The 25,466-nt window shown below is 42.1% G+C and overlaps 1 protein-coding gene across 1 annotated transcript in view; it reads left to right on the top strand.

Annotated features, from left to right (window-relative positions):
* The window catches only part of FER1L6 (fer-1 like family member 6), a 128,987-nt gene extending 112,593 nt beyond the window's left edge, over positions 1 to 16,394 (top strand). Inside the window, exons 37-40 of the mRNA XM_068983416.1 lie at positions 1,725 to 1,966; positions 3,695 to 3,858; positions 14,379 to 14,479; positions 16,211 to 16,394. Coding sequence (XP_068839517.1) covers positions 1,725 to 1,966; positions 3,695 to 3,858; positions 14,379 to 14,479; positions 16,211 to 16,394 — 691 coding nt within the window. The remainder of the gene's footprint in view (positions 1 to 1,724; positions 1,967 to 3,694; positions 3,859 to 14,378; positions 14,480 to 16,210) is intronic.
* Positions 16,395 to 25,466: the final 9,072 nt, after the last annotated feature.

Genomic DNA, 25,466 nt, shown 5'->3' with positions numbered 1-25,466 from the left:
TTATCTTTTAAAATCACAATCTGATCACATTGGTCCTGTACTTAAAACCCTTTAATGACATCCTATTTTCTCTGGACAAGGATCTAAAGTCTCTCATAAGTCCTAAAATATCACATATAATGAGCTGAGCTGCCACCTATCGTCTCACTGGATCAGTTCTCCCCCTTGCCTTCTCTAGTCACACTGAACTTCTCTCCTGTCTTAGAATGTGTCCTAACTTCTTCTTCCATAGGGCTTTGCATATCCCTCACTGGTGACTTCTTCCACCCCACTCATTTCCCTCCATCCTCTCCCCTCCATGCCTCCACAAAGGCAAAGATCACCTCTGCTTGCTCCCTATCACCCCCAACATCTGGTTCAGCCCTTGCCTCATAACAGATACGACACATACCTTGACTGGCCAAGCACCATCTTTAGCTAAATAAAGGTACTCTTACCTAAATAAAAGTATCCTTAGGGCTTCCCTCATAGCTCAGTTGGTAAAGAATCTGCCTGCAATGCAGGAGATCCCAGTTTGATTCCTGGGTCGGGAAGATTTGCTGGAGAAGAGATAGGCTACCCCCTCCAATATTCTAGGGCTTCCCTTGTGACTCAGCTGGTAAAGAATCTGCCTGCAATGCAGGAGACCCCGGTTTGATTCCTGGGTCGGGAAGATCCTCTGGAGAAGAGATGGCTACCCACTCCAATATTCTTGGGCTTCCCTTGTGGCTCAGCTGGTAAAGAATCTGCCTGCAATGCAGGAGACCCCGGTTTGATTCCTGGGTTGGGAAGATCTCCTGGAGAAGGGAAAGGCTACCCACTCCAGTATTCTGGCCGGGAGAATTCCATGGACTCTACAGTCCATGGGGTCGCAAAGAGTCGGACACGACTGAACGACTTTCACTACCTAAATAAAGGCACCCTTATCTAAATAATTGTGCCTTTACCTTGAGTGGTACCACTCTTCTCAGAAGAGAAGTATCTTTATCTGCTCTGGGGTAGTTTGGGGTAGAGGAAGGGATATTTGCTTTCAGAAAGTAAGTGGTATGGCATTATCAATTAGTTTGAATTAAAAGTACCTATTTTCTCAAGAGTTAATTAGCCATGGATAAAGTACTAGAGGAAAATGTATTTATAATAGCTTACTTTATACTCAGCACAGAGGAGAAAGACCAGATAATACTAAGAGGAAATAACATAATAGATCATTTGGAGTACACAAAGCTCTGGACGTATATTATCTCATGTAATTCCTCAGAATTCCCATGAACTAGATTCTGTGATTGCTTCCATGTTCCAGATGCAACAAAGGCCCAGAGAGCTTAGCTAACTTATCTATGGAATGGAGTAGTGTAATAAAATGCAGTGTAATATAGTGGGTGCAGAAATGCCCCCTCCCCCACAAAGAAGTCTCCCAGGGTGAGAAGAAACTCATATTAAACTTTCATTTCACATTTCCTGAGTTTTCCCTCTTCGTTGCATGGGGCTTCAGATCTACGCAAGAACTACCAAAGACAATTCCTTAACCTGACTTAGAACGAGAGTCTTCTTTCAAAGTGCCTCAGAGCCTTTGATCCCTATTTATTGCTTGCAGATTCAATGAAAGTTTCCATCTGAATCTAACTATATGATAATTTTAAAACTGTGATCCATGACCACAGTGAAGCTACTTCAATCACTCTTGGTGATCCTGATGCATGAACAGTGTGCTCAGAGTGTTTACTTCTTTCTCTGTCTTCATTCAGGTGGTTAAAGGGTTTGGAAGACGACAAGCAGGAGACAGACGTGCACTACAACTCCCTGACCGGAGAGGGGAACTTCAACTGGCGCTTTCTATTTCCGTTTCAGTATCTCCCAGCAGAGAAGCAAATGGTCATTTCCAAGAGGGAGCATATATTTTCATTAGAGAAGACGGAGTGTATGACGCCAGCTGTGTTGGTGCTCCAGGTTTGGGATTTTGAAAGGCTGTCCTCAGATGATTTTCTGGGTAAGGTGGAGGCTTTATCTAAGTCATATTAATGCTGAGGGTTTTATCCCGGCTTCTGGAGAGCTTAGTCTGAGTTTGCTCCACAAATAATCATTTTGATGTGGTTTAATAATTTTGATAGCAAAATATTGAAACATTCCAAATAGCCCTTAATATAAGGTAATTGACTCAGTAAGTTATGGTACATCCTATGGTAGAAGATACGTATTCAAGTAACCTTAAATTGATCTTTGCTCCAGTGCCAAGAAGCTGTTAAATTTTGAGCTAATTATTGGTCTCCTCTGTACCTCAGTTTTCCTCAGTTGTAAAATGGAAATAATAATATATACTTCAGAGGGTATTGGGAGCTATATATTTGATAATCTAATTTAAAAATGAAGTACAGTGTTTCATACATAGTAGTGTTCAATAAGTAATAACCCTGAAGCCATTAATAAATTAGAAGAATATTTAACTAGTTGGATAGTTAGGCAAGGTGCATTAAATGAAAAAAGTATGTAAAAAAAAAATCCTCTTGTGGTAAAAAGTATGTTTATTTGTATAGCAGAAAGAGATAGTCAGAGACAGCCAAAGAGACAGAAAGACTTACATGAGGATATGAACTGAGTAGGGCAGTGGTTAACTTTTGGGAGGTAGGATTATGAAAATTAGTTTTTTTGCTCATGTACACATTCTAAGTGTTCACAGTTAACAAGTATTACTTTTGCAATAGGAAAGATTATCAAAGAGAGAGAAATATAATGTCATCTCATGGCATTCTCTTATTATGACATATTTATTTGTTGAAAACTAGTGAATGTAACCACATAGAAGCAGATTTACAGATACTGAGAACAAACTAGTGGTTACCGATGGGGAGAGAGAAGGGGGAGGGGCCACCCAGGGGTTGGGGTGTGGGAGGTACGAACCATTGAGTGTGAGATAGGCTCCAGGATGGATTATACAACATAGGGAAGTAGGGTAAATATTTTATAACAACTGTGAGTGGAAACTAACCTCTTAAAGATTGTATATAAATTTTCTTATAAGAGAAAATTCATTGTTGAGAACCCACGAAGGTACTGGAAGAGTAGCTATCGGGACAGTTAAGACTTAGTCCCCAACCTGGAGGAGTTTAATAGACTCAGAGAGGGAGGGGTGGTGAGGGGAGGAGGTTCTTCTAGGCTGATCAGTGCTAAGGCAGGGAAAAGCTCAGAGGATAGACACAGAATCTAGATCATACTCGGGGAACAGAGAAGAGGCCCAGCAGATGACATCAGAAACTGAACTTGAAAGTTACATACGGTAGCTCTGCCCTGGTCTTCTACCTGCTGCCACATTACTTTCTTTTATTTAATACTTTTTTCTTTTAATGTGGACCACTTTTTAAAGTCCTTATAGAATTTGCTATGATATTGCTTCTGTTTTATGTTTTGACTTTTGGGCCGCGAGGCATGTGGGATCTTAAGCTCCCTGACCAGGGATTGAACCCACACCCTCTGCACTGGAAGACAAAGCCCCAACCACTGGACTGCCAGGGAAGTCCTGGTGCGCTGCCACATTATTAATGCTTTAAATGCAACAAACATGTCTTGGCCATATTTGTGTCCTGGATACCTAGCACAGCCTATTGATCCCTTGTGGTCCTGATTGAATGACCAGTGAGAGGATAGATGACTGGGTGGGTGAATGAGGATAATGATGGATTTTAAAGCCCTTCCCTAACCTGTTAAGGGCATCTCTTCACAGGCTCCCTGGAGATGAACCTCAATAGTTTCCCCCGAGCAGCGAAGTCTGCCAAAGCCTGTGATCTCACCAAATTTGAAAATGCAAGTGAGGAGAGCAAGATTTCCATATTCCAGCAAAAGCGTGTGCGGGGCTGGTGGCCTTTTGCTAAAAGCAAAGAACTCACAGTAAGTGAGAGCCGTAGAAGATGGGGTGGGGCAGGCAGAGGACCCATGCTCTTTAAATGAGTCATTTTGTAAACTTCAAGGAAAATGACTTGAAATGACAGAGAGCCCTTTAGGGCAAAGGTTCTTCTGAGAAGCAAGAATTCTGAAAAATTTATAAATGCATTAAGCCCTCTGTATTTCAGCATGCTTGATTTAATAGCAATTTATGTCAGGGTGGGTTTCCATCCTCTTGGTTTGAACATATGCCTCTGGCATTAATTTTTTTCAACATCTCTTGAAATTATGCATACATTCCTGACAAATGTGCAATTTCAATGCAAATGCTTCATCCCTTCACCTTCAAACGAAAAACTCAATTTAAAAAGTGATCCATCCTTTTAAAACTTGCTCCAGAGGATGCTGGCAGAAAGCAGAGCCATTCGCCCCTTTCCCAACTTGCCAACTTGCTCCATCCTGCATGGCACATGCTGTAGGAGTCCAGATATTTCACGAGTAGTGGGAAGAAAGTTTCTCTTACCCTTTCTTTGAGCCCCCTCATCACTCCTGTGTAAGGGAGGATGGAGGACTCTCATGCTGAGTGAAACTGAGAAAGGGGACCAGGACTGCATGGATGGCCCCCTTTCGCTTCTGTCCTTGTCTTGGGGGGAGCATGTTCTCCCTTCTGCTCCTAGTGCCCAGAGGTCAAAACAAACCCAAGTCAGGACCTTTCAGGTCGCAGGTCTGGGTAGAGACCGAGTTCTCCGTCTCTCTCTGTTCTACGGACTCAGTGGGGGCAAGACAAGGATTTCTTTGAGCCTAACTGGGTAAACGGCAGCTGCTGACCTGACTCCATAGGGTCTAGTTCTAGTGTGTGTTCTTGGAGGCTTTCTCTTCCCTCCATTCTCACTTCAGTCCCCTCTGTGAGATGGGATCGGAAGAATGAGAATTCAAGCAGTCTCCTTCTTTCCTGTCCCCTCAAGTATGCACTGAGGTTTTACTATATGGCAACCTCTGCACTCCATTCCAAGCTTCATGGCTTAGCACATAATAGATGCTCAGTTAAGGAACTGATTGATGAATGGATGAGTTCAGAAATGAAGGTTCATAGCAGTGTTATTCATAATACCTCAGATTGGAGCCATCCAAATGTCTATCAACTGATGAAAGGATAAACAAATTGGATATGTTAATAAAAATTTCAGAAACACAGACCTGACTGAAGTAAAGAGGCATTTATTTGAGGTTTGTTAGGACTACAGCCAGAGAGAGGCAGATTCAAGAAGCACTTGAGTTGTGTTCTGTTCCACTACAAAATGAGGGAGCCTGGTAAAGGCAAAACACCACAAAATTAAGCAGATTTTTTTTTGGTTACCAATCAGAAACCCAGCTGGCGAGAAGGGAGCTTTTTAAGCAAGGATTGTTTGGAGTTTGAAATGATTACATTGTTGCAAAAGGAGGGGCGATCTTTGAAACTGCAAGGTTGCAGGGAGCAGCTGATGGCAGATACTGTTTTGAAGATGGCTAGTGAAGATCAGCCCTGGGATTTCTTTGGAAGGAATGATGCTAAAGCTGAAACTCCAGGACTTTGGCCACCTGATGTGAAGAGTTGACTCATTGGAAATGACTTTGATGCTGGGAGGGATTGGGGGCAGGAGGAGAAGGGGACGACAGAGGATGAGATGGCTGGATGGCATCACTGACTCGATGGACGTGAATCTGAGTGAACTCCTGGAGTTGGTGATGGACAGGGAGGCCTGGCGTGCTGCGATTCATGGGGTCGCAAAAAGTCGGACACGACTGAGCGACTGAACTGAACTGAACTGAACAGAGTGGGGTCGCGAAGTTGGGCATGACTGAGTGACTTCACTTTCACTTTTCACTTTCATGCATTGGAGAAGGAAATGGCAACCCACTTCAGTGTTTTTGCCTGGAGAATCCCAGGGACGGGGGAGCCTGTTGGACTGCTGTCTATGGGGTCGCACAGAGTCGGACACGACTGAAGCGACTTAGCAGCAGCAGCAGCAGCAGCAGCAGTGGTGTCTAAAGGAGGTCAGTCCTGGGTGTTCATTGGAAGGACTGAAAGTAAAGCTGAAACTCCAATACTTTGGCTGCCTCATGCGAAAAATTGACTCATTGGAAAAGACTCTGATGCTGGGAAGGACTGGGGGCAGGAGGAGAAGGGAACAACAGAGGATGAGATGGCTGGATGGCATCACTGACTCGATGGACATGAGTCTGAGTGAACTTTGGGAGTTGGTGATGGACAGGGAGGCCTGGCGTGCTGCAATTCATGGGGTCGCAAAGAGTCAGACATGACTGAGTGACTGAACTGAACTGAGTGGTGTCTTAGAATTTGATACAGTTCAGAAGAGTGAAGTTCTCAATGATTTAGGAACTTGCACCTGGTTCTATTTTGGATGCCTGAAACATAGTTAGTCCATTTTGAGTTTTAAGTGGCTTTAAATATGTCACCATCAGGTATATCCATATAATGGAATAAAATTTAACCACAAAAAAGTATAAAGTGTTGATACATGCTCCAACAGTAGACTGCTAGCTATCTCTCCAGCAGAAGCAGGTTATTTGGGATTAACAAAGAATTGCAGTTTGAGGTCTGCAACGATGACTAGCCGTGTGCAAGTCCCCAGCAAAAAAATGGACAGAACTGTTTTATGGAGGGAAAAAGGCAGCTGGGAGTGCTACAGTTAACAAAGACTCCATGGCTTTTCGTTGGCTGAGTCGTGACTGTCTCTCATTGGATGAGCTGTGGCCAGGCGAGAAGAGGAAGTCTTTCTTCTTCCTGTTAGGCTCTTCTGTCTGCATAGGGGATGAGAGCCCCCTTTTCTGATCTCTCCACTCTATTTTAATTGAGATTTCTGTCTACTCACTTTTACAGTTTCCATGCCTGTAAAATAAGTAGTTTAGACTGGGTGCCTCCAAGATGTGTTTCTAGCAAAGACATTCTCTATTTCCAGCTCTGCGTGAACTCCCCTCCTTTGCCTTGAAGCCAGCAGTCAGAACATCACTGTCCTCTTATTCCAATTACCAGCAGCCAGGAGGGGTTTGTTTATGGGCTCTGCCACCTGCCAGGCTTATTTTTAAAGCCACTTATCTGTACACCCAAGTGGTGTAATTGAGAGACTTGGATCACACAGCTCCTAGTGTGGAATATGGATAGTGAGTGAAAAACAGCTCCAAATGGAATTGCAAAAGCACAGGCATCCTTTGGTGAAGGAACGGGAATATGTATAGAACATGTTTTTCATGAAACACATTGCATTATACATCTAATTATCCTGCTAAAAGCAACCTTCAAAGAAATCACTCTTTTAGGAGATGAAGATCAGGAAGCTTCTTTTATAGGTTAATCTTGTGAGTCTCCAGGTAGGTAGCCCAGGTAAGTCCCAAGAGCATAATGACTAAAATTAAAAGAGATTTTTTTGCTCTCAGTTTAGTATGAAAAAACAGTTGTCAGCATTTACTATGGCTCTATACTCATATGCTAGGCGCTAAAGGCTCAGCAATCAATAAGACACATTCCTGCCATCCAGAAATTAACAGTTTAGCTGAGGAGGCCTATAGACAGACAACCTATCTGAAGAGTACATGGCAAATTCAGATTCTACAGGAGCAGAGAGGGGAGATATTTTTCACCTGAAGATCATTTTTAAGACAAACTATATTATATGCATTCATAGAAAATTTAAAAGACACCAAAATGCAGAAGGGAAGAAATAGTGCCCATATGCACATTGCTCAAAAAAACAATTGCTAATACATATTGTTATTCCCGATATATATAGATTTTGGTTAATTTTATATAGTCTTGATCATTCTATGTTAAAAATAATGCCTTGTTCATTTTGTTTTATTCAGTGTTATAATAAGCATTCCTCTACATAGTATTATGAATATGATTAACTCTTCATATTCTCAAAATAGAAATGCCACAGTTAAATCATGTGTTTTTCCTCAACATATGTTCATTTAAAAAAATTTAAGCGTGCAGAAAAGTTGACCAGGACAAGGATCAGCCACATACCCACCATCTAGATTCAGCATTTGTTGAAATTTTGCCATAATTATTTTGCCTGTATATGAGAATGTATATATGTGTACGTATATATATATATATGTATAGGTAAAGATACACACACAGACACTGGCTGAACCACTTAGGAGTAAGTTGTAGACATTCTAACACTTTACCCCTAAATACTTCCGTGTGCATCTCCTGAGAATATGGACATCCTCTTACATAACTATAATGCCATCATCACGTATAAATTAATAATATTGCCTAATGTAACTTGATACCCATATCATATTCATTTCTCCTTCTGTAGAAAGGATGCCCTATTGTCCTCAAATGTATTTTATGCTGTTTTTTAAAACTAAGATTCAGTCATAGTTGATATGTTGCTATTACTTATCTTTTTGATCTATTTTATTTTCAAATAGGCCCCCAGCCATTTTTATCTAGCATCTGTCTGTCTGGCTGGCTATCTATCTATCTATCCATCCATATATTATCTAACTATATCATTGTTTTTCATTTATTAGTTGGCATTTATGTGTTAAGAAGAGCTTTCTTTCATCAAATGGATATATTATAGTCACCACATCCCCTAAAAAAATCAGATAAATGTTTAATTCTCTCCATTCACTACCAAGTTTTTGAATCAAGAATTAGTGTAAGATTCATACTTAGTGGTGGTAAATGAGATTTTTTTTTCTCTTGCTTTTTTTTGTATCATCATTGACTCGTGAATTTAAAAATATTTTTTTCTAACCCAGTAGCAAACAAGATTCCTAGCACCCTGACAGTTGTTTCTAAATACCAATTCCTAGTAACAGAATCCATATATCTTTGGGGAAATGGCTGACTCCAGGTCAGGGGCAGATAAATGCAATGTAACCCTGAGACATCTCATTATAACAAACAGGACAATTTGAATATCCAAAAGAATAATGACTGTGTGTTTTGTGTGAAAGCTGTTTCTGAGTTTTGAATTCTTTCCTTAAATTAGCTATCGAGAAATGGAGTTCGAGGTCCAGAGTATGATCGTGTACTGTAATGCACGCAGTCACACACACGTGCATATGTGTGCATGTACATATATATGTGTATGTGGGCCTCCCTTGTGGCTCAGCTGGTAAAGAATCTGCCTGCAATGCGGGAGACCTGGGTTCGACCCCTGGGTGGGGAAGATCCCCTGGAGAAGGGAAAGGTTATCCACTCCAGTATTCTGGCCTGGAGAATTCCATGGACTGTGTAGTCCATGGGGTCACAAAGAGTCGGACACGACTGAGCGACGTTCACTTTCATGTATATATGTATGTGTATATGTGTATTCCTCTTCCTAAAGGATTTAACCAGCGTACATTCCCACCATTAATGTCTGAGAATGCCTCATCTCATACAAGGGAGAGTTGTGTTTAGAAAGCAGTCGTGATCGCTGAAGCAGCATATCCAGCCTCAACAGAATCACTTCTCAGCCTCCCGCAGCTTCCACCGTCCGGGCTCAGTGAAGTGTGAAGCCCGTAAGCGATGGCCGTGACACCACAAATTAGTCTTGTCAGGGCCCTTCCTTATCATTTCTCCCATCCATAGATGTCATTAGGGTAACAGATAGTCTCTCAAAATGTCCACTTTTTCCAGCTCTGATTCAAAATTACATTGGGAGGATATTATTAGCTTAAGACCTCTCCTTGGTGCTTGGTTGAATACTGATGATTGAAATCGGATATGGCTTCTGTGTGGAGAGATATGGAATGAGGAGCAGTGTTTATCAGACTGCGTCAGTAAACACCTTCCCCCTGCTGCCTTTGTGACGCCAGATAAATGCCTCATGCCCACTCAGGCAGGGCAGTGAAGCGGGGTCGAGGCTCTTCATAATATTAGCTGATGACTCCTATGCTTTGAGCAGAACTCATTTCATATCCTCTGCCTCCTTTTTGTTTTTTTTCTTTAAATTTTTTCTGTGAGAATATGGGTCCTTGGGACTTCTTTGAGAGTTTTTTGAATAAGCAGAATATATTTCTCATTAAATTATGCATTTCTGTCCATGAAGTAGTGTTGAAAGTAAGAACTATGATTTTTTAAAAGTTTGATATTCACCAAGCACTGGGGTGAGCACTGTATAAATATTATTTATTTTTCAAAGCAACTTTATGGGGTACATGCTATTAACATCCCCAGATGAGTGAGACTCAGAATGGGCAGGTAACTCACCCAGGGTCACACAGCTAGTAAGCGGCAGAATCTGATGTCAGGTATAACTCTGTCTGCACCAAATCCTGCTCACTCAGTCCCTGTGCTTGTTATGCTAGGCCTTGCTCCACTAGTCCCTGTTACTGAAGGCCAGCATTAGGTGGAAGCGAAAAACATGCTTCCAATTTCATTAATACATAATATATTTGCATACAGAAAAGAGTAATATACATTCTAGAAAAGTGTTCAGTTCAGTTCAGTCGCTCAGTCGTGTCCGACTCTTTGTGACCCCATGAATCGCAGCACGCCAGGCCGTACCAACCATGACTTTTCACACACTGAACACTCCCATCGGTACCTAGACAAAGAAGCAGAATCTCTCCAGTGACCCAGACCCCTCATGCCGCTGTCCTGACCGCTATCCTGACCTCTAACCTCATTAATTGATCTGTTGCCTTCTTTAGCTAAATGAAATCACACATAGTGTATTATTTTGTATCTGGCCTCATCTGTGCAACATTTTTCCTCTTTATAGCAAGTGTGTGTTTTCAACATTTAACGTCAAAAATATAGTCTAATGCTGGGGAATGGCGGTGATTGTGAGATTCTTCTTGAACATTTCAGAAAAGGCATATTGATTGATTGTTAAATAAATAGGCTGGTTCACTTCTTCCACAGAATGAAACCACTTAGACACATACAATAGCAGAAGATGTTGTTGTTTAGTTACTCAGTCGTGTCCAACTCTTTGCAACCCATGGACTGCAGCACACCAGGCTTCCCTATTCATCACTGTCTCCCGGAGTTTGCTCAAACTCATGTCCATTGGGTCAATGATGCCATCCAACCATCTCACCCTCTGTCACCCCCTTCTTTTGCCTTCTATCTTTCCCAGCATCAGTATCTTTTCCAATGAGTCAGCTCTTCACATCAGGTGACCAAAGTATTGGAACTTCAGCATCAGTTCTTCCCATGAATATTCATGGTTTCTTTCCTTTAGGATTGACTGGTTTGAGCTCCTTGCTGTCCAAGGGACTCTCAAGAGTCTTCTCCAGTGCCACAGTTCGAAAGCATCAATTCTTTGGTGCTCTGCCTTCTTTATGGCCCAACTTTCACATCCATACATGACTACTAGAAAAATCACAGCACTGACTGTATGCACCTTTGTTGGCAAAGTGATGTCTCTGCTTTTTAATACTCTAGGTTTGTCATAGCTTTTCTTCCAAGATAGCGGAGGATGGGATTTGGTGTCAGAGGACCTGGGTACAAATCCTAGTTTTGTGGCATAAGTTAGCAAACATCATCAAGCCTTCGTTTCCTGGGCTGTAAACTGGGAATAAAAATGTCATCTATTTTTCCAAGCGGTCAAGTGGTTTAAATGGAATAATATACCACCATGCAAGTTATACAGCACTCTAGCTAAGCTTATTGTTAAGCAATGAAGAAAAAAAGGCACCTATGATCCCTTCGCTCTCATACTCACTTGTTCTCCATTGGATGTTGTCCCCTCTTCCAAACATTCTGGAGCCCAGCAGTTGGTTAGTGACTCTTAAACTCTGTCAAGTATAGAGGAGTTGAATGAGGCTCCTAGCATATAAAAGTGTTGCACAGTAGAGCCCAGATCATTGCTGGAAAACCTTTGGAAATCAGCCAGAGGGTCTTATCTTGCAGATTGGAAGCCCTCTCTGCCATGCATTGGGAGCTGGCTTCTCGGGTTTATTCCAGCCATGAAATCTTACACAGTTACCCTAAGCTCTAACTCTGCCTTTCATGAAACCTAGCAGTTAGAGCCAAGTTGCTTTAAAGAGCCTCTGGCCATTTGATAGATGAGGAAACTAAGGCCCAAGAAGACAAATGCCTTTAGGTGGCAATGATGAAGACAATCATAGAATCATCTCATGTTAGAGCTGGGAAGGGTCCCATAACAATTTTAGTCCAATTATCTGGTAATTGGAAGGTAGCCTGCTATAAAGGAAAGAGCATGAACTTTGGAATCATACAGAGTTTGGTTCAAATTACAGTTGGTTAGCTAATTGCCTATGGGACCTTGGGAAAGTTATTTGACTTTTATGGCTTTATTTCTCTATCAATATAAAGGAGACCTACTTTGCTAGTCACTATGATAGATAGATTATAGACAAAAAAAAAACAAATCTGGGACGAAACAAGCATTCAATAAAGTGTTGCAATTACAGTTAGAGTTATATTACTATTATTGTACTGTTGATAGATGTGTAGAGGAGTGACAAGAATGGATAAAAGCTTTATATTCTTTCTTTCCAAGCATTTCCTCAGTCCCTTTATGTGCAAGGCATTGCTGATGGAGCCAAAGTTTCTCAATAGGAGTGAGTACATATACACATATTTTTTAAGGAATATTTCTGGGTCATATGAATTTAATCCCTCCTGAGTTGGGTCGCAGTACTAGTCTAAAGAATGGATGAGATTACCTAGATTTGAACTCATGACTTCACTTGTAATAACAGCCCACTGTGCTTCTTTACTAATCCAGACAGCCATGACACTACCTCTCTGTGCCTGCTCCAAAAAAGTGAAAAAAAAAAAGTGAAAGTCACTCAGTGGTGTCTGACTCTTTGTGACCCCATGGACTATACAGTCCATGGAATTCTCCGGGCCAGAATACTGGAGTGGGTAGCCTTTCTCTTCTCCAGGGGCTGTTCCCAACCCAGGGATCCAAACTCACCCCCAATACTCTACTCCTCTCTAATTTCTCCCATGATTACATTTTCGTGGCTGCCAGCAACTAAATCTGTTTGTTAAGAAGCCCTGGCTTGGGCTTCCCTGGTGGCTTGGTGGTAAAGAATCCACCTGCCAAAGTAGGAGACACAGGTTTGATCCCAGATCTGGGCAGAGCCCACGAGCCGTGGAGCAACTAAGCCCGCGGGTCACAGCTGTCGAGCCTGCGCTCTAGAGCCCACGCACCACACCTACTGAAGCCCACGCGAGCTAGAGCTGGGCTCCACAACAAGAGAAGCCACCGCGATGAGACCCCTGCCTGCCACAACTGGAGAGCAGCAGTGAGCCCCGCTCACCGCAACTGGAGAGAAAGCATGTGCAGCAATGAAGACTCAGCACAGACAATAAAATAAATAAAGAAAAATGAAATATATGTACATATGTATATGAGGAAACCCTGGCTTTTTCAGAAAGAATAAATAACGCTAGATCATTGGTTCGTTAGAACCTTAGACCTTTTTCCTGGGTAGGAAATCAACCTCAGAAGTCAGGTAATGCCCCATCTACACAGGATTCAGAAAGGCAAACTTAACAGCAAACGTCGGTGCTAAAATTCCTTGATGTTGCTCCAGTCTCCTGCCACTTCTGTGTCCCTCCTATCATCTTGAATCTTTTCTAATTTTGTTTTTTTGGCCACACCACACAACATGTGGGACTTTAATTCCCTGGCCAGGGATTAAACCTGTGTCCCCTGCATTGAAAGCATGGAGTCTTAACCACTGGACCACAAGGGAAGTCCCTCACCTTGAATCTTGATCCACAAAACCAAAGGAGCAGGAGAGAGGGTCTCCTCCACCAAAAACAGAAGCTCTAGTAGATCAAGGATCCTGTTTTTCTTAATCATTAATCCCCAGGGCCTAGAACAGTGCCTGGTATACAAGCAGCCTCCAAAAGTAGTGAATGAACAAGAAAGAATGACTCTCACCTTTTACAGAAGTCCTGTCTCATCCTTTGATACCCCAAGACGTACATCCCTGCCAATAACTTTGGCACAGTGCTCTGAAGAAGCATATGATTCACAATTTTCAAACCAAAGAGACTGTTTCTCACTGAGGGGAGAGAAGGGAAGAGAGTGCTAGAATAAAAGGATAATTCTAAAAGACTTAGAGGGCACAACAAAAGCAAGGATGACAGAAAAGCCATTTGGCAAATGTAGGTCCACACACACCTAGCTCTGCTTGAGAGTCATTGACAGAGAAGAGAGATGGTAGCAGATTCAAAAGGGTTTGCTACTCAAGTAATTAGTCATCTCCTTTTCTATTTTCTATAATTCATAATGCTCCTACAGATACTAAATGATTACAAATGAAATCTGTGTGTCTATGCGTACACATGGGACCCCCTTGCCTCAGAAAACTCGAGTAACATTATTTCAGGACTTTTATTTTCCATCATAAAAATGGCTTCTCCCGGGACCAAAAAGATAATATTTCCTCGATAATAAAGCAGCCGAAATCCTTCCTGGCGTTCTCCCACATGAAAACACTTCTTCTAGATAGTTGGCCTTGCCCCCCCCAACCCCCACCCCGCAGTTCTTTGTGACTGGAAACAGAGTTGTGTCTCTGTGCAGGGCAAGGTTGAAGCCGAGTTCCACCTCGTGACGGCAGAGGAAGCCGAGAAAAATCCTGTTGGAAAAGCCCGAAAGGAGCCAGAGCCCCTGGACAAGCCCAAGTGAGTGAAGTCACGGGGGTGAGGGGATCAGACATGGGAAAGGCCCTCTGTGGTCCCCATATCAGAGGATGCAAGCATTCCTCCAAAACATCCCTCTGGGAGAAGCGAGAGTGAGGAGGAGTCGATGGGTACTATCCAGTTCGTGTAGTTTTTGGTTCTTTGTGTTTGTTTGTGCTTAGTCACCCAGTTGTGTCAAACTCTTTGCAACCCCGTGGACTGTAGCCCGCCAGGCTCCTCTGTCTGTGGGATTCTCCAGGCAAGAATACTAGAGTGGGTTACCATTTTCCTCTTCCAGGGGATCTTCCCAACCCAGGGATCGAACTCAGGTCTCCCGTGTCTCCTGCATTGCAGGCTGATTCTTTATTGGCATGGTTCTATAATTGAGAAATATTCCAAAAATCTTACACAGTATCCAGCAAATGAAAAGGACACTTTATCATAATACTACCAAATAGGCAATTCCAGGATAATTTCATATATTCTTTCAATAATTTTGTATGGGAATGTGAGTTTCACAAGAATTCTTTTCCTTGTTTTTCTCTAATCATGCATACAAAGGTATCTTCATATTTCACTTATCCTTGGCTGAAAAATTTTACCTTGTTGCCATAATTGTCAGAGGAGTTTTTTTAATGGCTGTGGAACTGTTCACAGACTCGATACCCATATTTAAGTTGGTTGCCATCCCATAGTTGGATGTTTAGTTTACTTCTACCTTTTTCCATTATTATAATATGATAAAAATGTTTCCCCTTTATAAATTATCACTTAAAATAAATTTCCAGAAGTAGAATTACTAGCAGCAAAGGTTACCATATTCAGTTTAAATCACGGTTATACATCAATTAAAAAGTAAACATACAGGGTTTCCCTGGTGGTCCAGTGGTTAAGACTTCACCTTCCAATGTTGAGGTGTGAGTTTAATCCCTGGTTGGGGAGCTAAGACCCCACATGGCTTGTGGTAAAAGAATCAGAACATAAAACAAAACCAATATTGAAACAAAGTCAATAAAGACTTTTTAAATGGTCCAAATCAGAAAAACTAAAAAAAAAGTTAAAGAAGTAAACACATGTATCGATAGATATGAAATATGTACACAAAATACTCTCTCAAATTGCAGCTATCTTGTTCCTCCCTGGACCCAAGTGTCTCCTGATGAGTAGGTGTTCCTTTCTTTGTACCTATATTTAATCTGTCATAGTGTTGGGAACATCATGGTTGGAAACACTTTGAAGAACACCAGAGAAATATAAGATATAAACTCTGCCTTCCAGAAGCCTTCAGTCCGTTTAGGGAGAGCACACAGATTCATAAAATAGTCAGTGTGGAAAACACATGTTAGGTTCAAAAAGGGGGTAGGTCAAGCAATGAGTGAGGCAGGGATTCAGAGCCAGAGGAATTATTGTGGACTGGGGTAGTCAGGGAGGGCTTCATGGAAGAGGTGAGGCTTGAACTGGTCAGGGCAGGACAGACAGAGGGCTCTCAGTTCTCTGGCTAGGTTCGAACTAAGCTCTTGCCCTCCTCAGGACCACTCTAAAATGATGAGGAATCATTATCACATAAAAAGTTAGCGTGCTCCTGCTTGAAGACAGCACGGTCTTCTCCCATTTTCAGGCCTCTCGTTGTGGGTCCTCACAAAACTGAGAGTCAGAAATCCTTCCTGAGATCTTGAGATTCGTATGTGTTCACAACCTGGCACCTTCCCTGATCTTCTCTTGCTTCCTTCTCAGCCGCCCGAACACCTCCTTCTCTTGGTTCGTGAGCCCCTTCAAGTGCCTGTACCACCTCATCTGGAGGAATTACAAGAAGTACATCATCATCGGGTTAATTCTGATCATCCTCATCATCTTCCTGGTCCTCTTCATCTATACCTTGCCGGGAGCCATCAGCCACAGGATTGTTGGGGGCCCGTAGAGGGTCGTGGAGAATCCAGACCTTCCCTTTCTGCTGACCCCCTCTTCTTCCTCCTCTGTAAATAGATAGGAATGTGTGCTCTGCACAGGCACCATACTGGCCGCTAAGGGGGTAAACCCAAAGACCTAAGCGCCACTCCCTATAACTAAGGACACCTCAGCTCTTCTTGGAGGAAATGGGAGAGGAACAGTCCCTCCCTGCTCCAACCCCTGCTACCCTTTTTCCAACTGAAAAGCCTTAAGTCATGGTTTTGCCCATGAGCAGCATGAAATAATGGTTCCTTTACCCTATAGTAATCACTGGTGACCTCAAATTGACTTAGGTGAATATTCCATAATTGGTTTTATTCTGAGAAATTTAATTCTAGGTCTCAGATATTATTGGAAACACTTTTTTTAAAGTATTAAGTAATTTTTTTTTTTTACTGCAAATTAAACTAAAAGCATTTTAGCAAATTACTAGATGTTTAACCTGTCCCATATATCTTAACCTTGTTTTAATCCTTACAGTTTACAGGACACATTCACTTATTCAGGCTGAGAAGCTGGCTTGGAATAAACTTTACATACACCACTTAAAATACTTCATCATTGACGGTCCCATCTAAACAGGAGATGTTGCTGGTTTTCCATTAAATGCTTGTAGAACATGCTCAATAGTAGTAATGAGTTCTGGAGAAATCCATTTGTATTTATGTGTATTTATTTAGCATATGGCAATTTCCAAGTGGGAATTAAACTATGATTCTGGGTATGTGTGAATAGGATGGGGAGCTCCATGAGACCAGTAGGAATTCTCTTTAGTCAGATATATAATCCCCACCAAATATGGTGCCCCCTAGCCCTACACCGTGATGTGAATAACCATCATCCGCATTATTCAATCTTACCACCATATATGGTAGGTTCTGTCATGACTCTTAAGCACAGACTAATTTCAAAAGCAGTCTTAGAAACAATACCCAATACACTTGTCAGATGGGGTCAGTTTTTCTTAAATTAATGATCTGATCTTCAAAGTAACACAGTCTAGATCTGCCATCCCATCTAAAGCAAGGAGCAGAAGTGAGGGACTAGTGTTCTCAGGTGCAATAGGAAACAAAGGAATTGGAATGTTTGGCCTTAAACACGAATAAGTACGGCAGCTGTTTCTTTCTTTCTTGAGGGGCCATTTGGCGGTATGGAGGAAGCTGGACACCCGACACCAGAAGCACTGGGCCTACTGTTTCCTTTGGATAGTCTTACACATGGCCCAGCTTTGAAGAATCTGCCTGCAATGCAGGAGACTTGGCTTTGATCCCTGGGTTGGGAAGATCCCCTGGAGAAGGGAAAGGCTACCCACTCCATTATTCTGGCCTGGAGAATTCTATGGACTCTATAGTCCATGGGATCGCAAGGAGTCGGACACGACTGAGCGACTTTCACTTCACTTCACACATATGTTACTTCTGTAAAATGAAACATATTACTTCCACATGAAAAGTCATTTAGAATGTTCCTGATTCATCAAAGATTGAAGTATTAGTGTTGCTCCCTGAATTCTGGCCCTAGACAGTCACTCTTTAGTAAACATAAGTCCTATTTTTCTGACGTGCTAAAAACTAGAGCATTTAAAGCATTGACGATGTTTCCTAGTGTGACTAGTTACATAAACTATGGATCATTCTTATTGTGAAATAACAGACATCAATAATGATATAGCTCAAATTACTTGAAGGCATGGAATATATACACTGAGTATATTGCAAATTAAAAAAAAACTATAGTGTGATTTAAAAGGAAAAATATGTACATATGCATAAATTAAATGTCTGGAGGAATATGCCAAAGTGTTAATAGTGGTCATCTTTAAGTAGCAGTTGGAGAAGGCAATGGCAACCCACTCCAGTACTCTTGCCTGGAAAATCTCATGGATGGAGGAGCCTGGTAGGCTACAGTCCATGGGGTCTTAAAGAGTTGGACACGACTGAGTGACTTCACTTTCACATTAAGTAGCAGTATTTTTTCTTTCCCTTCTTGTTTCTCTATTTTTCCTAAGACTTCTAAAATAAATATGCATTATTTTGAATATCAAATGTTTAATGAACAATTATAAATTTAAAGGTTTTCATTTAAAACTATTTATTGAGTGTCCCTTATGTGCCGAGCAGTGGGATACAGCAGAGGTAAGATAAACACAGCCTCTTATCGCCGTGGATTTTGCATCCAGAACCTCCTCAAGATACTGTTTATCTCTAGATTATGGTTTGTCTAAGAAGAGCACTAAGTAAGGAATGTGATTTTCATGGATGAAGTTTAGGGAGAAGCACAACACACGTTTGCGGTGATGCTGAAAAGCAAAAGAACAACTTTATTTTTAGGACAGATTTGGGAGGAAGGTATTAGGCTTTCTGCTGGATTCTGGACAGTGAAATGCCAAGTCAACACTTGACGAAACAATACACATTGTTCAATCCACAATAAAAACGGAAAATTCTTCTAAGTTAAATACACCTCAAATTTTCTTTGAGGTCATATTGAATACTTAAAAGCAAAAGTATTTGAAACACTTTCAGATCAGATGGTGCTATAAGAAAAGTGTGAGGAGCAATGGTAAATGAGGATAATTTTGGAATCAGCTCTGTCTGGTGTTTTACAGATAGATTATCATTCATGGCCTATCCTGTGTAGAAAATAAATAAATAAAATAAAATAATGTTCTAGGCCAACTGTGCACAGCTAGCCTTAAGGGAACTACAGCTTAAGAATTTAAAAAATTTAGGACTCCCCTGGTGGGACAGTGGTTAAGAACCTGCCTGCCAATGCAGGAGACAAGGGCTTGATCCCTGGTCCGGGAAGATGCCAGATGCCGCGTAACAGTTAAAGCCCTGCACCACTTCTGAGCCCGCACTTCAGAGCCCTCAGGCCACAACTACTGAAGGGCGCTTAGGGCCTGTGCTCCGCAACAAGAGAAGCCACTGCAATGAGAAGCCCGTGCACCGCAATGAAGAGGAGCCCCGGATCGCCGTAACTAGAGAAAGCCACAAACAGCAGTGAAGACCCAGCACGACCAAAAACTAAAACAGTTTAAAAAATTAAAGCAGAATACCCATTTCCCAAGAAGCTGTCATGAGTCCCTACTTGTGTTCTTCAATGGGATTAATTTATTTTTTTAATTAAAAAAATTAATTATTTTAATTGGAGGCTAATTTACAATATTGTAAATTTTGCCATACATTGACATGAATCAGCCATGGGTATACATGTGTTCCCCATCCTTAACCCCCATCCCACCCCTCAGGGTCGATTAATTTAAATCTATTCATTTGACTGATTAGAGTTGTTCTTACTGCTTCAATCTGATTCAGAGTGGTTTTGCTTATGTTTTTTAAAAAAACAACATTTAAATCTTTCCCCTCAAACTAACTAAGCAAAATGGAATACCAGCAACAACATCATGAAACAACTCATGGGATATGATATCCAATTCTCCAGTAATAGAAATGGCCTGTGCCTTTCTTGCTCTTTTCCCTCAAAAGACACATGAATGGAAATTGGAAAACTAAACTGTCTTTGTCACAGCTGGGACCAGTTGGTGTTTATTCATTCAACAGATAACTATTGAGTTCCATCCTCATTCCAATGGCTGTGATCAGCTCTTGGGACTCAAAAGTACACAATCTTCTAGACAAAGTAAATCTTTGCTCTAAAGGAGCATAGGGTTTGCTAGACAGAAGATATTAATCAAATAATTACATAAAACCAGATAAATACAGACTGATAGATTTAATAGGAGCAAAGTACTGGGATCAGAAAGAGCATCTCAACAAGGACCCATAGCCAGTCTGGCAGTCAGGAAGAAAGATGGAGAGGAAGAACACGCTAGCAGAGGAAAGTAGCATGTGCAAAGGCCCTGAGGTGGGAGGAAGCAAAAGACAGTGGGTACCAAGTGAGAAGCAGAGGGTCCTGAGACGGAGCTGAAAAGTCATGTAGGGGTCACATCCTTAAAGGCTTCAGTCTTCACTTTAAGGCAGTGGATAGTGAGGATTTTTAAGAAGTGGAAAAGAATGACTAGATTTTTATTTCATGTGGAGAACAGATCAGAGGTCATCCTTCCCACAAGAGAGAATGGTTATTTTCACTCAGCAATTGTGGCAAAGAAGGAAAGGGAAGGGATCTGAGATGATCCCTTAATGGCTCCAGGGTGGTCTAATAGGGAGTTGGGGGTCTGGTATTAACTCTGCTTAATACAGGCTGTGTGACCTAAGGCATCTACTTCACATCTCTGATCTATACTTTCCTTGTCTGTGTTATAAGGAGGTTCACATATATGGTGATGAAAAGACCATGGCATATTTCAGTGAAAAACAGGTATTGATGGGTCTGTATCATGGAGCAGATGGATTTAAATCAGAATCTGACTATGAAAAGCTTTGAATGCCAAGCAAGAAGGTTGGACTTTTTGCAGCAGAAAGTGGGGACCCCTGGAAGAGTTTAAACAGAGAAGTGACAAGAACCAGTCAAGGTATTAGAGAAGCTGCTCTCCCTGCAGTTCCTGATGGACTGATGAAGATGAGATCCAGAGGCCAGGGGACCTTTCAGGAAGCAGTAACCAAAACTCTGGGCTTTCTTGATGGCTCAGTGGGAAAGGAATTCGCCTGCAATGCAGGAGACACACACGGGTTCGACCCCTGGTTGGGGAAGATCCCCTGGAGGAGGAAATAGCAACTCACTCCAGTATTCTTGCCTGGAAAATTCCATTGACAGAGGAGGCTGGCAGACTACAGTCCATGGGGTCGCAGCAAAGAGTCAGACATGCCTGAGCATGTGACACGTGACACATGACATGAGCCAAAACCCTGGTGGGAGGACCAGTGTCAAGGCCATGGCCATGGGGATGGACAGGAAGAGCCAGATTCTGGAACACTGGTGAAGTTCCCCAACCACCACCCCTATCTCTGGCACCCAAGATAACTGCAAAGGAGGACAGGAAGGCTTGAATCCTGACTGAATCCTCTCTATCTTGGCAGGTCACTTGATCTCTGAGTCTCATTGAGTTCTCTCATCTGATATAAAGGAATGATTACCTACTTGGCAAGAGTTGTGAAGATCGGAGAAAAGGTATATAACATGTCTAGTACATGCCTGGCATGAAGCCAGTCCTCGAAGGATAGTAGCTAGTGTCAAAAATATTATCTCTACAGGCGGAACCAGCAGGATGTGGGGTCTAACTGGACCTGGAAGTGAGGAAAGATGATCACTTATGTTTCAGAAATGTTCTGGCACATGCACTGAAAAACTTTCAACCATAATATTCCCAAGTGTATTTCTTTTGTATTGATTCTGTAATCAGTCAGTTCAGTCGCTCAGTTATGTCTGACTCTTTATGACCCCATGAATCTCAGCACACCAGGCCTCCCTGTCCATCACCAACTCCTGGAGTTCACTCAGACTCATGTACATCGAGTCGGTGATGCCACCCAGCGATCTCATCCTCTGTCGTCCCCTTCTCCTCCTGCCCCCAATCCCTCCCAGCATCAGAGTCTTTTCCAATGAGTCAACTCTTCACATCAGGTGGCCAGAGTACTGGAGTTTCAGCTTCAGCATCATTCCCTCCAAAGAAATCCCAGGGATGATCTCCTTCAGAATGGACCGGGACTCTCAAGAGTCTTCTCCAACACCACAGTTCAAAAGCATCAATTCTTCGGCCCTCAGCCTTCTTCACAGTCCAACTCTCACATCCATACATGACCACTGGAAAAACCATAGCCTTGACTAGACAGACCTTAGTTGGCAAAGTAATGTCTCTGCTTTTGAATATGCTATCTAGATTGGTCATAACTTTTCTTCCAAGGAGCAAGTGTCTTTTAATTTCATGGCTGCAGTCACCATCTGCAGTGATTTTGGAGCCCAAAAAAATAAAGTCTGACACTGTTTCCACTGTCTCCCCATCTATTTCCCATGAAGTGATGGGACCAGATGCCATGATCTTCTTTTTCTGAATATTGAGCTTTAAGCCAATGTTTTCACTCTCCTCTTTCACTTTCATCAAGAGGCTTTTTAGTTCCTCTTCACTTTCTGCCATAAGGGTGGTGTCATCTGCATATCTGAGGTTACTGATATTTCTCCCGGCAATCTTGATTCCAGCTTGTACTTCTTCCAGCCCAGAGTTTCTCATGATGTACTCTGCATATAAGCTAAATAAGCAGGGTGACAATATACAGCCTTGACGTACTCCTTTTCCTATTTGGAACCAGTCTGTTGTTCCATGTCCAATTCTAACTGTTGCTTCCTGATCTGCATACAAGTTTCTCAAGAGGCAAGTTAGGTGGTCTGGTATTCCCATCTCTCTTAGAATTTTCCACAGTTTATTGTGATCCACACAGTCAAAGGCTTTGGCATAGTCAATAAAGCAGAAGTAGATGTTTTTCTGGAACTCTCTTGCTTTTTCCACGATCCAGCCGATGTTGGCAATTTGATCTCTGGTTCCTCTGCCTTTTCTAAAACCAGCTTGAACATCTGGAAGTTCACAGTTCACGTATCGCTGAAGCCTGGCTTGGAGAATTTTGAGCATTACTTTACTAGCATGTGAGATGAGTGCAATTGTGCGGTAGTTTGAGCACTCTTTGGCATTGCCTCTCTTTGGGATTGGAATGAAAACTGACCTTTTCCAGTCCTGGGGCCACTGCTGAGTTTTCCAAATTTGCTGGCATATTGAGTGCAGCACTTTCACAGCATCATCTTTCAGGATTTGAAATAGCTCCACTGGAATTCCATCACCTCCACTAGCTTTGTTCGTAGTGATGCTTTCTAAGGCCCACTTGACTTCACATTCCAGGATGTCTGGCTCTAGGTGAGTGATCACACCATCGTGATTATCTGGGTCGTGAAGATCTTTTTTGTATAGTTCTTCTGTGTATTCTTGCCACCTCTTCTTAATATCTTCTGCTTCGGTTAGGTCCATACCATTTCTGTCCTTTATCGAGCCCATCTTCGTATGAAATGTCCCCTTGGTGTCTCTAATTTTCTTGAAGAGATCTCTGGTCTTTCCCATTCTGTTGTTTTCCTCTAATTCTTTGCATTGATCGCTGAAGAAGGCTTTCTTATCTCTTCTTACTATTCTTTGGAACTCTGCATTCAGATGCTTATATCTTTCCTTTTCTCCTTTGCTTTTCACTTCTCTTCTTTTCACAGCTATTTGTAAGGCCTCCCCAGACAGCCATTTTGCTTTTTGCATTTCTTTTCCACAGGGATGGTCTTGATCCCTGTCTCTTGGACAATGTCACGAACCTCTGTCCATAGTTCATCAGGCACTCTATCTATCAGATCTAGCCCCTTAAATCTATTTCTCACTTCCACTGTATAATCATAAGGGATTTGACTTAGGTCTAGTGGTTTTCCCTACTTTCTTCAATTTAAGTCTGAATTTGGCAATAAGGAGATCATGATCTGAGCCACAGTCAGCTCCTGGTCTTGTTTTTGTTGACTGTATAGAGCTTCTCCATCTTTGGCTGCAAAGAATATAATCAATCTGATTTCGGTGCTGACCATCTGGTGATGTCCATGTGTAGAGTCTTCTCTTGTGTTGTTGGAAGAGGGTGTTTGCTATGACCAGTGGATTTTCTTGGCAAAACTCTATTAGTCTTTGCCCTGCTTCATTCCGTATTCCAAGGCCAAATTTGCCTGTTACTCCAGGTGTTTCTTGACTTCCTACTTTTGCATTCCAGTCCCCTATAATGAAAAGGACATCTTTTTTAGGTGTTAGTTCTAAAGGGTCTTGTAGGTCTTCATAGAACCATTCAACTTCAGCTTCTTCAGCATTACTGGTTGGGACATAAGCTTGGATTACTGTGATAGTGAATGGTTTGCCTTGGAAACTAACAGAGATCATTCTGGAATAGATTACAACAAACCCAGTGGATTAAAACAGCACAAATTTATCATACAGTTTTGTAGGTCAGAAGTCCATCAGATTTAGTCCACTGAGCTAAATGCAAGATGTCAGCAGAGTTACCTTCCCTCCTGGAGGCCTAGGGGCTCAGTTCAGTCGCTCAGTCATGTTCGACTCTTTGTGACCCCGTGGATTGCAGCATGCCAGGCTTCCCTATCTATCACCAACTCCTGAAACTTGCTCAAAATCATGTCCATTGAGTTGGTGATGCCATCCAACCATCTCATTCTCTGTCGTCCCCTTCTCCTCCTGCCTTCAAACTTTCCCAGCATAAGGGTCTTTTCCAATGAGTCTGTTTTTAGCATCAGGTGGCCAAAGTATTGGAGTTTGTTTCAGCATCATTCCCTCCAAAGAAATCCCAGGGCTGATCTCCTTCAGAATGGACTGGTTGGATCTCCTTGCAGTCCAAGGGACTCTCAAGAGTCTTCTCCAACACCACAGTTCAAAAGCATCAATTCTTCGGCACTCATCCTTCTTCACAGTCCAACTCTCACATCCATACATGACCACTGGAAAAACCATAGCCTTGACTAGACGGACCTTAGTCGGCAAAGTAATGTCTCTGCTTTTTAACATATTGTCTAGATTGGTGATAGTTTTTCTATAAAAGAAGAAAGTGTCTTTCAATTTCATGGCTGCAGTCACTATCTGCAGTGATTTTGGAGCCTCCGCCCAAATAAAATCTGTTACTGTTTCCATTGTTTCCCTATCTATTTGCCATGAAGTGATGGGACCAGATGCCATGATCTTAGCTTTCTGAATGTTGAGTTTTAGGCCAACTTTTTCACTCTCCTCTTTCACTTTCATCAAGAGGCTTTTTAGTTCCTCTTCACTTTCTCCCATAAGGGTGGTATCATCTACATATCTGAGGTTATTGATATTTCTCCCGGCAATCTTGATGCCAGCTTGTGCTTCATCCAGCCCAGCATTTCACATGATGTACTCTGCTTGTAAGTTAAATAAGCAGAGTGACAATATACAGCCTTGATGTACTCCTTTTCCTATTTGGAACCAGTCTGTTGTTCCATGTCCAGTTCTAACTGTTGCTTCCTGACCTGCATAGAGGTTTCTCAAGAGGCAGGTCAGCTGGTCTGGTATTCCCCTCTCTTTCAGAATTTTTCACAGTTTATTGTGATCCACACC

The sequence above is a fragment of the Capricornis sumatraensis genome, chromosome 11, assembly GCF_032405125.1.
Source record: "Capricornis sumatraensis isolate serow.1 chromosome 11, serow.2, whole genome shotgun sequence".
Lineage (NCBI taxonomy): Eukaryota > Metazoa > Chordata > Mammalia > Artiodactyla > Bovidae > Capricornis > Capricornis sumatraensis.
This window is presented reverse-complemented; position numbering and strand designations above follow the sequence as displayed.